We start from the raw sequence: 16,374 nt of genomic DNA on the forward strand, positions 1-16,374 counted from the left end.
GAAGCTCTTTAAATTAGGCATATCTACGTCTTTCGTGCACTGGATTGGGTCTTACCTCTCTAACAGAAATCTTCATGTAAAGTACGGACCGTTCTTTTCTTTACCGTTTTCCAACTCCTCCGGTGTTCCTCAAGGAGGTGTACTAAGTCCCCTCTTGTTTCTATTATTCATAAATAACATTAGTTTTACTCTTCCATCTCCTAACTACCTTCTATATGCAGACAGCACGTATTTGTTCCAGCGATGCAAGCGGATGATAGCAGCACACTCCAATCTCTTCTTAATTCCCTCTCTTCCTGGTGTGCGTGAAACTTTTTAGAGTTCTGTGTCATCGTCATTCCCCTCTTATTCACAACCATGTTCTTAATAACACTGTTATCAATATGGTGTCATGTGTTCGCGGTTTAGGTGTTATGTTAGACGAAAGGCTATCATTCGATAGTCATCTTGAATTGATCATCGGAAAAGCTTATTCAAACCTTGGCCTTATTTTTCGCTTGACTTCGGGCTTCACCGATTTGAGGTGCCTTAAGGCATTACATTGTTCGCTAGTGCGCCCTGTTGTTGAGTATGCTTCTGTTGTCTTCTGTACTAACAGTGCAGGCTGGACTAACAAACTCGAAAGTGTGCAAAAGCATTTCACTAGGTGCTTATATCGTCGCCTCTTTAGAAATTCCACCACCACATTACCGTCATACAGTGATCGTAGCATACTATTCAATCTAGATATGAGTCATTTATCAGGTATTTGTTACGAGAGACTGTAGATGCTCTAGACTTGTATATTCCTTCCAGGTGTTTAAGAAAACTGCTCTTGCAATACCTTTCCGCAATACATCGTTTGGCACTAACGACCCGTGGCTAATTTCTTTGCGTCAATTCAATGAACATTACCGTGATTTAAGCTTCTTCTAACTATGTTCCGGCTTTATGTTATACAATATAATTATTTTTCTCTTTTTTAATTTTCTTATATTTTTAAAATATGTTCTTCTTATTCGCTGCTTATTTCCCTTTCACTATAGATTTCCATGCAATTACATCCTTTTCTACTTCTCCTTAGTTGAGTTCAGTTTAGTTCCAATCAGTTTAGCACCAATAGGTCCAGCTAGGTTTTCAGCAATGTATGTTCATCCCCAGAGGCTGACATATTGAAAGTAATAAATGAAATGAACTGAAATTAAACTACGCTGGCGGGTCACCGTAGTAGGATTTATGTGTATCATCTCACGTATCGAAACATGTAGTTTAATTAGAGACAGTCATGTTAATCCATGTTTGCTGTGACCTATTATTATGATCGCTAGACTTCTTTTGCCTGACTGGATCACTCGATCGAATTAAATTATAAATAAACCCACAGTACCAGACCATCCTGCAGAACCTAAGGATACCTTGGTAAATGTGTAGAATCTTCGCTAATCACTGCTAATATTAATTCTGATATTGAGCCCTTTTTTGGAAGCTTACAAGACATGTTACCGACAAGCTTTTGCTACGAACGATGCGAGATACTAGATTAAAGTTTGCCAAAAGTGGTCAAATGACACGGACGTATATCGGAAAACTGTCTCGACTTACTCCGGACCCTTCTTGGTCTCCCTTTTCCCGCTTAGGTTCCTCGCTTCTCACGTCTACTATACCGCCGAGACAACATCATTGAGACCGCAGATCGGCGCTGAACAACCTTTATCACGTAAGCATTTATTTGGTCAGCATATAACAAAGCAGCAACAGTGGTCTCTTCCCGTCGGCGTCGGGAAGGCGAATACGTTATAAAATAGAAGCTTCCCCATTTCCCCATTTACGATCCTTGAACCCCCCCCCCCTGCCCCTCATTCGCCCCAACTCAGCAAAGCTAGCAGCAATATCACATCCCCTGCGCCTCGTCGTTCCGTGGGTGTGGGTTCCCGCCCGCCCGCCCCGTTCCTAGTCCTGCAGCACGCTCCGTTCGAGGCTAAAGTCATAGTCCGGCGCGTACATCACCTGGCCGATGTAGGTGAGTATCTCGTTCGCCTGGATGCGCGTAATCTCCATGTCCGCCGGCTGGCCGATGTCCGCCGAAAGCCGGAACGGCACACCGTGCACCGCGTTGCCGGCCACCTTCTCGTCGCTGCGCTGCCGCACCGGCACCGGATTGCCGACCGCGTCGCCGCCAGCTCCGCCCGGTGGCTCCGGGACGGCCGGGTACAGGGCACTGCCGGCCGCCGGTCCGCCCGGTGTGCCGCCGGGCGCCAGCGTTTCGTCCGCGGGCTGGGCCGGACCGCCGCCACGGCGCTCGATAAAGATGAAATCGTCCGCGGCGGGCGGCTGCTGGTGGTGGGCCGCCGAACCAGCGCCCGGGATCGGTTCCGTCGGCACCTGTGTGGGGCTGGGTTTTTTGCTCTTGAAAAAGGAAAACATTTCGCTGCAACACTACACTCCTGGGCTGGGGGGGCGCTCCTTTGCCGGATGAGTCACTCGGTTGGGCCTTTTGCGTTGTTGAGTGTGGAGTTGATGGGTGGGATGGGTGGGTTGGGATGGTATGTTTTGGGTCGCTCGTTGCTGCTGGTTCCCCCACAGTACCGCGCACAACGAAGCCTTTCTTTGTTTTGATATCAGCAGCGGGGTAGCGTTTGGCAGCTCGCTGGGCTTGCGCGTTTACGCTACCGGCTGCAAGGATTGGAATGGAGCGGCGCGTACACGCGATTTGTCGTGACGGTTGGACGATCGCGCAACGAAAAACAATTACAAATGCTCGAAAATTACTCAAAAGATTGTATCAGATTTGGTTTTGCATCAGTTCTTCAAGCTGTGGGACGCTTTATTAACTCTTTCTTTCGAGAAATAAACATAATTTATGGCAATTGGACTCTATAGCACCCTTGTTGGGCAAATCCAATAGGAATTTCCAACGATCCTGTCCAAAAAGGGTTCCAACGAGTCCAATTTCCAACATATGAAGTGCACTTCCTATAGGAAAGAGACCAGGAAGTGTCCTACAACTATGTGAACCCCTGGAAAACCCTGTATTTTGTAATCAATGTAATCTAAAATCAATTTCGACAGCAAATGTTAAAAATAATCGTACGGCAAGCCATCAGTGGGCGGGGTGGTTCCAGAAAAAAAATCCACAGATGCTTGTTACTCTACGGCAGATCCTGCAGAAGTGTAGAGAGCAGCAGACCCCTACGCACCACCTATCGACTTCAAGACGGCCTACGACACCATTGACCGGTTTGAGCTATGGAACATCATGCAGCGGTACCACTTCCCTGGGAAATGGATCCGACTGTTAGAGGCCAACCTGAATGGAGTGCATTATAAGGTCGAACTTGATGTCGGAATCGTTCCAAACTCACAGGGGTCTGAGGCACTGGTGATGGACTCTACTGATGGACTCTTCAACAGCGCGCTGGAAGGTGTCATTCGAAGCGCGGACAACGACATCCGTAGTACGATGTTCTACCAATCTCTCCAATTTCTTGGCTTCGCGGATGACACCGACATCATCGACGTGTGAACAGCAAAGGCGTGTGAGGCGTACACCTGACTCAAACGCCAAGCAGCAAGAATTGGTTCGAGAATCGATGTGACGATGGCAAAGTACCTGCTTGCCTGAGGCTCAGTCCGTAATAGGGCCAGATCTCGAGGTGGTAGAAGAGTTCTGCTATCTTCAGCATCGCATCAGACATCAGCAGCGAAATCCGGAGACGCTTTGTACAGGAGAATCGTGCATACAATCGGGTTTATTGGGGATCCAGACGACTTCGAGCCTACACGAAATGTGAGATATATCGGTCATGGATTCGCCCGGTGGTCATCTATGCACATGAGTCTTGGACCATCCGAGCGGAGGATGCAAACGTTCTGGACGTGTTTGAGCGACACAGGAGTAGGATGAACCACGAGCTTGCTGAGCTGTACGACGACCCGAGCATTCACCCGGTGGTGAAGACTGGCAGAATACGATGGCTGGGGCATGTCATGAGAATGCCGGGCTTATGCCCCACCAAGAAGGTCTTCGACAACGATCCACAGTTCGGCATAAGACGCGGGGGAGCACAGGGAGCTTCGGTGCAGTGAGATCTGTTGGAGATCGGGTGTCTAGTAGTGATGGGTAATCCGGAGCGGAGTCTTGGATCAACTTCGACTCTGGTGCGCCAAATATGACTCTGGACTCCGACTCTGGATCATAACCGGATTTGACTCCGTATCAGTCCGGATTAGTCCGGATGGGTCCGGATAGGTCTGAATGATTCTGAACGAGCCGGTAGAGTTCGGGCGAGTAGTTTAGGTTGACTTTGCAATTTCTAATTCCCAAAAGGAATGTCCATTATCGTCTAGACAATTCTTGATGAGTTCATTGACTTTCAAGTAAGGCATCGAATATGTACGATGCAGTATAACAATCTTCTTTCTGTTTTGTGTTTATTTCTTGCAATAATATTTTCTTGACCCATCAGGACAGATCCGGACAGATCGGGACTCATCCAAATTGATCTAGAACTTATCCGGATTGATCCGGATTCGCAGCCGATGAATCCGGAATTTTTGGAACTTTCTGGAGAATGATTGTTGACCGGGCCATGTCACATCGACGTGCCCTATCGTGAGCAGACAGAGGGAGAGTGAGAGGGAGAGAGAAGTGCTTACTTTTACAGATTTTTATTATATACGCATATTACAACAGTACAAAAAGCGAAAGTTTATACATTGATACAAAAATAAAATTTCTTCCCACCGTTTTTTTTTGCTTACCATGTCTGTCGTGTCGGTTTGTTAGTTACATCTATTTGGGAGTTTGGGGGGGACTGTTTTTGTTTTGTTTTGTTTCTTTTTGCAGTTTGGATGAGAAAAAGGCTGCCCACGCGTGCGTGGCCGCCCATACACCTAATACGTTACACATTACTAAATTCAACTCCACTGCAACACCTCGTCGAGACACTGCCCTTCTCACATCACATTTGGGTATGCTCTTTCACGACCTCCCTTTTTTGCTGTAGTAGTAGCTGTGTTGCTGTTGCTATTATTATAATTATTATTATGTTCAATTTTAAATCATTTTCTTCTTCTCTTTTTTCTTCAAGCTTTAAATGCAATTTGTGCAAAAGTAGCGGGCACCTCTGTACCCGGGATTCGTTCCGGCGCAGTTTTGTGATGTGTGTGTTTCAATTGTTGAAACGACCGCGGGGGGGGGGGGGGGGGTGGGGAAGGAAAAAATAGTGACGAGCGGTGCGCGCACTTTAACGTGCGACTTTGCTTTGCTCCAAAATCAAATCACACACACACACACATTCGCATTAATCTAAACTGCGCTCGAACGGGTATAATACCATATAAATTAATTTCCGCACAGGGTTTTGTTCCTTTTTTGTGTTTTGTGTTTTGTTTTTGCAGAACATTCTTTCGCTCGCTCTCTCGCTATCCTCAATTAAGTAATGTCCTCGGGTCAAACTTTAGCCGTTAAAAAAAAAAGAATCCCTACAATTTACAATTACATCTCAAGTTCCTGGCCCATCGGGCTTGGAGTCGATTAATTTATGTTTGTGTTTATCGCTTTGCAACATTTTTGTTTAGTTTTGTTTTTTTTTTTAATTATTCTACCAAACATTCTTTCGCTTGCATTTGTCGCTAGTGTTGTGTTTCTTTTTCCATTTTTTGTTGCATACTCCCGTTCACAGCACGACCTACATCTACTACGAGGGAAAACGAGGCTCGACTTCCAGCAAACAGCAACATTCGACAGAGTGTGTGTGTTTTTTCTTTTTAAATTTAAAAAAAAACAACAATATAATGGAATTGGTTAGTTAGGCTCGTTTAGCGCGCACAAACATTCAAAACACAAATTGCCTTCGCTCTACAAACTAAACATTCACGTGACAAATAAAAAAAAACAGGCCTACTACTACCTATGAGACAGTCAAGTGGGGTTTAGCCGTGTGCAACCGATGCCATCGCTTACCTCGCAACACTTTGAACCAACCGCCGTAAATCAGTACAAAAAGGAGACCTATCGGGAAGTAAGGGGGGGGGGGGGGGAGGCGGAAGGTTACTTCTGCTTCCTGTGGGTGGGATGGTTGTTGGATGGCAAATAAACAAAAAATAATAATAAAAAAGAGGATCATAAGCACGAACTGTTCAAGCACTTCCTAACGTCTAATGTCACAACGATGATACCACACGTACATAGAGACACACACACACATACATAAACACGCACCGGTAGAGGATCGCTCTGGAAGCTATCCACTTAGCCCTCTCATCCCCCGCCCCCATTGCCTACATGCGCCAATAAGTGTTTGAGAGATTTCCCTTTTTGGGTAGGAAAGGTTGGCGTTTGGGGGAATGTTTTTGCGACAGCTAAGACACACTAAAACTTCACTACATGCCCGTCACGGGTTCAAGCCACAAACATATGCACGCATTGCTCTAAAAAAAAAACAAAAAAAAAACAAACAAAAACGTCATTCAAACCAAATCACACGTGTTCGTGGGACTCGGAGGGACAACTCCACCATTCAACGCCAAACTTAATTCAATTTAGTGGCCGAACTAAATACTCAGATCAATGTCCGTTTGTGTGCATGCGTGTGTGTGTGTTTTGGTAAATTAAGTTCTAATTTAAATTACTTGTTTTTTTTTTAAATATAATTTATGTATAATAAAACGAAAACAATAATTTACTTCTTTTGCGGCTAAGCAGTTACTGGGGTGCACGAAAAGTCAACCAAAAATAAAGAGACCGAAAAAAAACACACAAAAGCAAACGAGCTAAACTAACACAAACTGATTTTGATCCTTTAGACCAAAGAAAGAACCTCTATTGCTTCCCCCGCTGTCGAAAGGGTTAAAAACGGTAGCCTAAACCGGAAACTATCGGAAAAACAATTTAACTAACGCTTTACAGTCGTGTTCTCGCAATTAAAAATCATGCTTTTGTGCATGTGTACTATCGTGCATTTCTTCTTTTTTTAAAAAATACGCCGTTTCTGCTGTTTCAAATACAAGATATAAGATTGTACAAAAAAATTAAATTAAAAAAGAACGCACATTCATTAAAAGCAACGCGAAAATCGAGCGTGAGTACAAATGTTTAACATTTCTACTAGAACGAGGATGGTAAAGGTTTAAAACAGTTCGAGCAAAACCATTACAGGAAGTCGTAAACGGGCAAGCATCAAAGCAAGAGAGAGTCTATCAGCCGACAAAAAAAAAAAAGGATCACTTTTCCCTAGGGAGAGCGGAGGTAGTGTGTACGAAAAAGAAGAAAAAAACAGCCCAGATCGGGTTTGCAAAATTCCCACCCCTACCGGTGTGGTTACGTGTGTGTAAAGCGACAATCGAGCCATATCGAAATAAAAAAAAAAAACAAAAATCCATCCAAAAGCAAACACTTTTTGCGCCTGACCATCACCATCATCATCATCATCATCCACCGGTGTGGTGATCAGTCGATCGAGATGAGGTTGGCCGCGTTCAGGTCGAGATCGTCGCACAGGTCGATCACACCGACACCCTCCGGGTCGAGCATGTGGCCGATGGTGACGAAGCTGTTCATGTCGTACCCGGACAGGCTGGAGAGCTCGGGGGCAGCTGAGCTGCCGGTAGCGCTGCCGCCGCCGCCGCCGATGCCACCGCCGCCACCGACCGGTGAGCTGGTGCCGGTGGAGGCGACGCTGCCCCCGCCGCCGAACAGATTGCTCGGCAGCGACGGCGACCAGACGCCGGTCGGCGTGGAGAAGGAGGCACCGCCGGCGGGCGGCATCGCGACCACCGGCATCATCGCCACCGAGCTCTGGCTGAGCAGGGCGTCCGGTTTGCCGCCCGCGAACGTACCGCCCCCGCCGAACGAGGTGGTGGGCGGCGGGGGACCGCCGAGCGTGCCGGACGTGACGGTGCTGGTGCGGGACGGGCCCGGCTTGCTGAGGCGCACGGTCGCCGCCGAGCTTTGCAAATACTGCGACCCGTACGCGGACGAGGTGGTGGGGGCGGCGCCGCCCGACGTGACGTTTGTGGGCAGGTAGCTGATGGTGGTGGTGGTGGTGCCACTCCCGCTAGCGAAGCTGCCGCCCCCACTGACGAACGGGCGGATCGTAATCGTGCTTCCTCCACCTCCACTGCTGCTGCTGCTGCTGCTCGGTTGTACGGTGGGCGGGTTTTTGCTGGTGGGCAGGAGGCCGACCACCCCGACGCCCCCGCCATTGGTGCGGGTGCGGCCGCCGCCCGCACCAGTCTTCACGACGGAGGTGGCGGGCGGCGCCTTGGCCGTGGTTTGCAGTATCTGGTGGTGCTGGCCCGCACTGATCACCTTCACCTTGGTGGTGCCGGTCGCGACAGCCGTCGCCGAACTGCCGGGGGTCGCCGCCGATGCCGCCTTGAGCGCGCTGATGCTGTACGTGACGGGCGTTATCGTCGGGCCGAGCGTGAGCGTGGAGGAGGCGGTCGTGCCGGCCGACAGCGTGTCCACGGTGGCGGTCGCGGTCGCCGTTGTCGCGGGCGCATTGTACTGCTCAAACAGCAGCTCCGACAGCGATCGACGGATCTAGGGAGGGAAAGGGAGGGGGAAAGTGATTAATACTAGTGATGGGAGCTCGCAATCGGAACTATTCGATTCCGTGTTTGGAATCGATTCCAGAGCCAATTCCGGTGCCGATTCCAGAGCCAATTCCGGTGCCGATTTCGGAGCCGAATAAGATTCCGGTATCGATTCCAAAGCTGGAACTGATTTCGATTCCGGAGTTGATTCCGGTGCCAATTCCGGAGCCGATTCCGGAGTCGATTCCGAATACGATTCCGGAGCCGATTCCAGAGCCAATTCCGGTGCCGATTTAGGAGTCGATTGCGATTCCGGAGTCGATTCCGAAGCTGGAACTGATTTCGATTCCGGAGTTGGTTCCGGTGCCAATTCCAGAGCCGATTCCGATTCCGGAGTCGATTTCGATGACGTTTTCGGAGCCAATTCCAGAGCCGATTCTGATTCCGGAGTCGATTCCGAAGACGATTCCATTGTCTATTCCGGAGTCGATTCCGGAGTCGATTCCGAAGACGATTCCGATGGTAAAATAGGTTTCGATTCCGGACCCAATTCCGGAGGCGATTCAGGAGTCGACTCCCAATCCGGAATCAATTCCAGCATCGGAATCGCAATCGGAATCCAAATTGACTCCAGAATTGGAACTAGCTACGGAGTGAGAATCAGTTCTTGAATTGAAATAAGAAGCTTCATTAGCGAAATCAGTCAGGGAATCTGGATGAATGAGAATGGATCGTTTACAGGAAAATTTGGATTCTTTGCGGCCAACAATACGTAGTATTTAGGGTTAGATTAATCTGATTCTGATTCATGAATCTGAGTGCATCTTTGAAATGATACAGTGAATCTAAATCACGGTTGGCAAGAGTCATGAATCTCGAAAGAATCATGAATTTCAAAAGATTCACGCATTTCTGGGGATTCATGAATCTCATGGGATTCATAAATCTCCAAAGATTCATATAGTTTGAGCTTCTTATTCTTCTTCTTCTTCTTGGCGTAACAACCATGGCATGCCAGCAAGGCTGACTTCGAAACTGATTCCGGACCTACGAGCCGGAATCGATTCCAGAAATCTTTGGAGCTAGCTGGAATCTATTCGGGTGAGTGGAAGAGAGAGAGAGAGGGAGGGAGGGAGCAAATTACCTTTAACCCGTCCGCTCGGTGCGGATTGCGGCAGCCACGGCACTTGCAGTCCACGCAGGACTTGGAGTCGACGTAGCACGGGCAGCGCTGGCCGCAGCAGGTCAGCTTGCCGGGCGTCGGGGTAGCATTGCCACACCGGCAGCCCTTTCGCTTCAGTGCTTGCTGCTGCTGCTGTTGCTGCTGCTGTGATCCCTGGCCCGATGATTGTGCCGACGGTTGTGTCTGTGTCGCCGTTTGTTGCTGTTGCTGCTGCTGCTGCTGCTGCTGTTGGATGATGAGCGAGCGGAAGTTTTGCTGTTGCTGCGGCGCCAACGAAACGACGGTTTGATTCTGCTGCAGCTGATACTGCTGCTGCTGTTGCTGCACCATCTGCACTTGCAGCGGGGAGGAGGACGTTTGCTGCTTCGCCAACACCGTCCCGTGCTGCTGCTGCTGCTGCTGGTTCTGTAGTGGCAGCTGTATCGTGCGGGCTTGCGGTGGCCGGAACTGTAGCACGATCGGATTGTTCGGCGCGACCGTCTGCTTCTGTGCCATTGCCATGCGCGGCTGCTCGAATTCGGTCGCCGCCTTGGCAGGAATGAGGGAGGAGCGTGCCGCACCACCCAGCGGACTCATCGTGGCAAGCTTCGTCGTTGTCGTCGTCGTCTGCTGCTGCTGCTGCGCACCACCGTGCACCGATTTGGCCGCCGTAGCCGCCGCCGACACCGTGTCCGGCTTGCGCTTGATCGTAAACTTGTTGCCACTCTCCGCGTACAGCACCGAGTACATGGTCGAGCCGCTCGACACGGTTTTGATGGTGGGCGCCGCCTCGAACTTGATCTCCTGCGGCGTGGTAATGTTGACGATGCGCGGCGTCGTCGGCACGCAGCTGTTCTTCACCACGTGCTGCGGGACGAGCGGGCTGGCGCTGGTGGTGCCGGTCCGGCCCGCGATCGATTCCGCGTGTATGATGGTGGGACCGATCCGCGCCGGCAGCACGTTGCGTATGATGCTGCTGGTGCTGAGCGGTTTCGCCGCGCCACCGCCGACCCCGGGCGGGAATGCTGCCATCCGGGTTTGCTGCTGCTGCTGCTGCTGCTGGCCGACAAACTTGCCGGGCGGAACCGACGGCGACGGTGGCAGCCGCTGATGGGGCAGCAGCGCCTGCACCCGCTGCCGCTCATGTGCAATCTGCTGCTGGCGCTGCTGCGCAAGCTCCAGCTGCTTCTGGAAGCTGTCCTGCGCATGCTCGAGCAGCACCTGGGGCGCACTGCCGCCCTGCTCCGCCGTTAAGTACTCGGCCGGCTGGTCGGCCGGCTGCTGCTGCTGCTTGCGCACCACCGGCACCTTCTGCACCGCCAGCGACGCGGGAAAAGCAATCTGCTGCTGCTGCTTGCCTTGCTGCTGCTGCTGCTGCTGCTGCTGCTGCTGCTGCTGCTTTTGCTGCAGCTGAAACATTGGCTGCTGCAGCTGGATCGCTTGGTCGACCGAGGAAGACGAGGACGAGGACGATTCGTGCGGCTTGCCCCCGGCTGCAGCACCGTTCCCGGCGGGCGTTTTCTGCACCCGGCCGGCCGCACTCATCGCCTTCTGGGCCGCCAGCAGTGTGGCACTGCTCGGCGGGGCAGGTTTGGTGGAAGGTTTCGGCAGCAGGCGCACCAGCTGCTTCTGTGCACCGTGCGGCTGGTGCAGCAATTGCTGCGGGGGCTGCTGGGACGGCACGACCAGCAGCTGGGCCGCCGGCTGCTGTCCCTGCTTCGCCTGCTGCTTGAGCTGTTTCGGGGGCTGCTGTTGTTTTGCCGCTCCCTGCTGCTGCTGCTGGATGGTTTGTTTGATGTGCTGCCGCGGGGTCAAGCAGTGGTAGTGCACGAGCTGGGCTTGCGGCTGGACCGGTAGTTTGCGCTGCTGCTGCTGCTGCTGCACCGGTGGCGGCCTCTGCTGTAGCGCTACCTGTTGCACGGCCGCTCGCTGTTGCTCCCCTGTTGGTCTGTCCACCACTACCGGTCCCTGTCTCGGTGGCTGCCGCTGTACTTGTGCGCCCGGTTGCAGCGGTTGCTGCTGCTGCTGCTTTTGCTTCCGCTGCTGCTGCTGCTGCTGCTGCTGCTTTTGCTTCCGCTGCTGCTGCTGCTGCTGCTGCTGCTGCTGCTTTACGGTTCGCTGTTCCGATGGCTGCCGCTGCTGGGCGGGCGGTTCCGGCTTTTGCCGCTGCTTCGACTGTGCCCGCTTCTTCCGCGGCGGTTGCTCCTCCCCGTCCGGTTGCTGCTGCTTTGTCGTGCGCGCTTTCGCCTTCCGCCCCTCCTTCCGCTTTCCCTGCTCGTTCGCTGGCGGTGGTGGTGGTGGTGGTAGTGGTGCAACGGGCTGCTGCGACGTGCCCGACGTTTTGCCGGCCACTTCCTTTTTGCCCTTTCCCGGCGGCCCTTTCGAGCAGCAGGGCGGCGGTGCGGCCGCGACCGGCGGCTTCGGTTCGGCGGCGGCGGCGGGCTGCTGCTGGACGGTCACCACCGGCGGCGGGAAGACGCACGGCAGTATCGAGTAGGCCGACTTGGACAGGCCGGAATTGCACTTGAAGTCGTCGACGAAGGCGGCCCCCTCCTCGATCAGCTCCATCAGGCTGTTGGGGGAGGTGGTGGCGGTGTTGTGGGGGGAGGCAGCACTGCTCGGTCCGGGCCCGCCGCCCTCCCCCGGCGGGCCCGCCCCGCCCGCACACTTACAGATGTCGGCGTACACCGGCCGCGTGCGGATGAACGTGCAGATGCTCTTGTAGCACTGCAGCAGCAGCCGGAGCTGCGTGTTTTCCCGGTACTGCAGCAGCCCCTTGCAGAAGCGGCAGGCCGGCTTCAGCTTCTTGTGCTTGCCGACGCACACCCGGCAGATGTGGTGCTGGCAGTCGCCGGTCACCGGGCTGTGCGGCTCGACCAGCAGCTTGCAGCAGACCGCACAGCTGAGGCTCTTGCGCAGGTACGGCAGCAGCCGGTTCAGGTCCTGCAGCCCCGCGACGATGTCCCCCTGGAACACCAGCCGGGACGTGGTGATGTACAGCGAGGTCGGATTCATCGTGCGGCCGCCGGTGGCACACCGAGCGCCGACGCATCGACCAGGCTCGGGCGCGCTCAGCTATCAAAACAAAGCACCCCCTACCCTGCCCTCCGCTGCACCCCGCACGCTCCTGCACAATGGTCGCGCTGCTGGTGCTTGTGTTGCTGGTGCTGCTGCTGCGGTGGAAAGGGGACCAGGAAGCGCCGCGCTTGGCGATGGATGCTGTGTGTTGGTGTGGGTTTTTCCTTTTGGTTGTTGTTTCTGCCACACACAAACGAAGAAGAAGAAGAAAAAAAAAACAGTCACAGTCGAGCGAGGGAGCACGGTCCCAGGCGGGGGGAGGCAAGTGCCTTTCGGCTCGTACGCCGCACAGCACAAAGGGTTTGATCGTGGCGGGTGGGAGTACCGGGCCGCGTTCCGGTGACACAGGTGCGGGGCCGGAGCGTTCGCCGCTGGGGCGGTGGAAAATTCCGATTTCCGGAGGAACTAGCGCGCGCCCGCGCGCACACACAAACACTCACACACACAGTCACACGCACAAAAACGTTCCGTATTGAAATCCGAAGCGTAACCACAACACTCTCTCTCTCTCCTCTGTTTGACAGCCCAGCTTGCCGTCTCGCTGTGGCCTCCGCGCGGAACCGTGTGCTTGGCGTGTGTTGTGTGTGAATGGCGCAGTTGTGTCTGTACGTGCACAACAGGAATGCACGCTGCTCGAAAGCAGGTCGGCGGACCGCTCGATCTCGAGCAGATTCGACCAGTGTGCACGACGCGTACGGGGAGGGTCGTTGGGCTGTATAAACAAAACAAACAAATTGTTAACACTTTTACACATTTTCCATCGTGTTCTTCGTTGTTGCGCAGTATGGTTGAGGGGGAGAAGTTATCAAACAATTGCAATTAAATAGCAAAGAGCAAGTGTTTTGTATTTGTAGCGCAGTCAAAGTAGGGCCTCAGCCCACTACGTTACGCGAGCGTTACGCGTAACGCCTGGTTTATGTCAAACCCAAGCAGCATTTTTTGAACGCCTGTTTTAACCGTCGTGGATCATGAACTGTGTTGAAACGAGGTCAAATATTAGCCAAAATCGAGTTTGCCTTCTTGGATGCCTTTTGACACCAGAAAGCCCTTGAAAATTCATCAAACCCTCGAACATATGTATTTACCAAATGCATATATACTTTTTATGTCTAATTTATGACCTAATTAACAATTTTCTTATGATTATCAACCCGATTCACCATTAAAATCATAGTTAAAATTTTAATCGAATAAGGCCCTCAGATGTCAAACTGCTGTAACGAACTTTTGGCTACTTGTCAAATCGTTCTACATTAAGCCGCGGGGCCACGGGGCTTTCTCAAGCAGAGAAAACATTCTCAAGCACTCAAAACTTGTTCTCAAGCGCGAGCTCGTGGCTGTCGTCAATTTTTCTCACTCTGAAAAACTTATAAAGCCATTCTAGCTTTATTTGGAGCCTTTAATTAAAAAATATGTTTTGATAGCCTTTTTTTTAATCATATACATTGAATACATTTTCCAAAGTGATAACCAACAAAAAACAAATAGCAACATTGCCTATATTTCAGTTAGCTGATCGCTGCATCGTCAACATTCTCAAAGACTCTCAAAGATTCTAAAACAGATTTTGTGGCAATTCGACAAACGTTGAGAATGTAGGCTTCTACAAACCACAAATCCAATGGCCCTGCGGCCTTACTTAACCTCGTTCCTACACAGTCCTTGGACTTGGATCATGGACTGTGTAGGACCGAGGTCCCGTAAGGTAGAACGATTTGACAAGGAGTCAAAAGTTCATTACAGACAGTTTGACCTTTTCGACTAAAATTTTAATTGTGCTTAAAATAATAAAACGATCTACTCATTGCAAGAAAATTGTTAATTGGTTCATGCATTTTACAGGAAGAGTATGTATACCTGTTGTTATAGTAAAGAAAAAGGGATTTTTTTTTGCATGTGACATTTGATGTGTCAAACCAGTACAATTTGCTCGAAGAACTATTAATTTAAAAAAAATCGCATACAGCGAAATCGCGTGAATCGTGTATGGCGTATATCGGGAAATACCTGTAATGAGCAAAGCAACTATTTTGAATAAAAATATAAAAAAAGTTTAGCAATACGGTCATTTTGGACCGTTCCTCCTGAATAAAAAAAAAGTTCTACATGACTTGTTGTTGTTGGAATTGTTTAGACAGGCTTTGGCTCCAGCGGAGTTCTTTCACCTCTAATTCTACATGACGGCATCTCCGTTATACCCACTTTGAATCGCAGTTTAAAATATGACTTTTTTTAATCAACCTTTAATTTGGCAACCGGATTCTCGGGTATTTTTTTTTAACTTCGAACTGCAATAACTTTTGATTCATTGCTTTTATTGACCTGAAATTTTCCGTAGCCTCCCAGCTTTTAATTTATGATTTTTTGGTGCATAAGTTGTAATTTTAAACAGCTTGTAAGTATTTTAATTTGATTTTTTTTAACTTTACCACGTAAGTTGGCAACCAGCATATCCGGGTATTCTATACATTTTGTATGGAGAATGACGTTTCTCTTCATCCTCTTTTCGTATTGTGCTTATTATCGAGTCAAATTCAAGCGATTCCAAATTTCAATTTGACCGTTATTTTTAAAATAAAATGAAAAAACTTATTGAATAAATGAAATAGAAGAGAATATATGGTCGGCATTACTTGCTTACAGCATTAAAATATAGAGAGCATTGTTTACCTATGAAAATCGTTAATTTTTTTGCATCAGAACGTGTGGAATACCCGGGTATGCCGGTTGCCAACTTACGTGTGTAAATCTGGTTGCCAACTCTACGGTTAATGTACACTGGTCGGGTACATGACAAAACCACAATAAAAATGTTGCTTGGGTGTAGTTTAAGGAATGTAACGCCTCTCCAATGTAACGTAGAGGGCTGAGCCTTACTTTTACGAAAAACACAACTTGTTAATAAATTTACACATTTTCATGTATGCTTTTTATCGCAGCGTAGTTTTTTTTGAGCGGAAAGTGCGGAAAAATTGCAATAAAAAAAAAACAAAAAATAATAATATTATTTTGAATTTATAGCATGTACGTCAAGCGCTCGACGCCCGTTAACACCTCAACCAGCGGAGTGTAAACCGCTTTAGCTAGGAGTTTTGTTGCTCGAATGTGAAAATACAAATGCGAAACAAAACAACACACTTTTATTTTGCTAATTACGACTACACATTTTTGGTGCATTATTTAAATGGGGTTTTTTATACTAAAAAGAAGCTATTCACTCTTATAGTATTTTTTTTATAAATTAAATCTGACATTATACAACGAACAGGTCATCAGCAAACAAAAACGTATACAAAGAGATGTTCGCATTTGATGTAACATTGAAGAAATAGGGTAACAGTAACATTCCTCGGGTCATTTTTGTCGATTTGCTCTACCAAATCATGCTACAAAATGTAGCCCTTGCCATTTCGGGGGTGAATTTTTTGCACACCAAACCTTTGCGTATGTTGCTGTATCACAAACCAAAAACGAAAGTGCCGCAACACACTTTTCGCTTTCTTCGCGAAAGCTTTCCTTCCTGCTTACCTGCTTTCTGATATCGTATTTTGCGGATCTTTCACTCTCTCTCGAAACCGTTTGTGCTGCGAAGTTGTGCCCTTTTTTTTGCCGGACAA

At 49.8% G+C, this 16,374-nt stretch overlaps 2 protein-coding genes across 2 annotated transcripts; both read right to left on the reverse strand.

Annotated features, from left to right (window-relative positions):
- Window positions 1-1,672: 1,672 nt before the first annotated feature.
- On the reverse strand, window positions 1,673-2,587 carry LOC121598109. Its single transcript, XM_041924689.1, has one exon. It carries the CDS (start codon window positions 2,401-2,403, stop codon window positions 1,930-1,932), a length of 474 nt encoding a protein of 157 aa, XP_041780623.1. The 5' UTR covers window positions 2,404-2,587; the 3' UTR covers window positions 1,673-1,929.
- Window positions 2,588-4,631: 2,044 nt separating this feature from the next.
- LOC121598734 (chromatin modification-related protein eaf-1-like) lies at window positions 4,632-16,370 on the reverse strand. The gene is made up of 3 exons (XM_041926016.1): window positions 16,286-16,370; window positions 9,662-13,469; window positions 4,632-8,524 (listed from the first exon to the last, which is right to left on the reverse strand). The coding sequence occupies exons 2-3, from the start codon at window positions 12,692-12,694 to the stop codon at window positions 7,430-7,432; spliced, it is 4,128 nt and encodes a 1,375-aa protein (XP_041781950.1). The 5' UTR covers window positions 12,695-13,469; window positions 16,286-16,370; the 3' UTR covers window positions 4,632-7,429.
- Between the last annotated feature and the right edge of the window lie 4 nt (window positions 16,371-16,374).

The sequence above is a fragment of the Anopheles merus genome, chromosome X (genome assembly GCF_017562075.2).
Source record: "Anopheles merus strain MAF chromosome X, AmerM5.1, whole genome shotgun sequence".
Classification (NCBI taxonomy): Eukaryota; Metazoa; Arthropoda; class Insecta; order Diptera; family Culicidae; genus Anopheles; species Anopheles merus.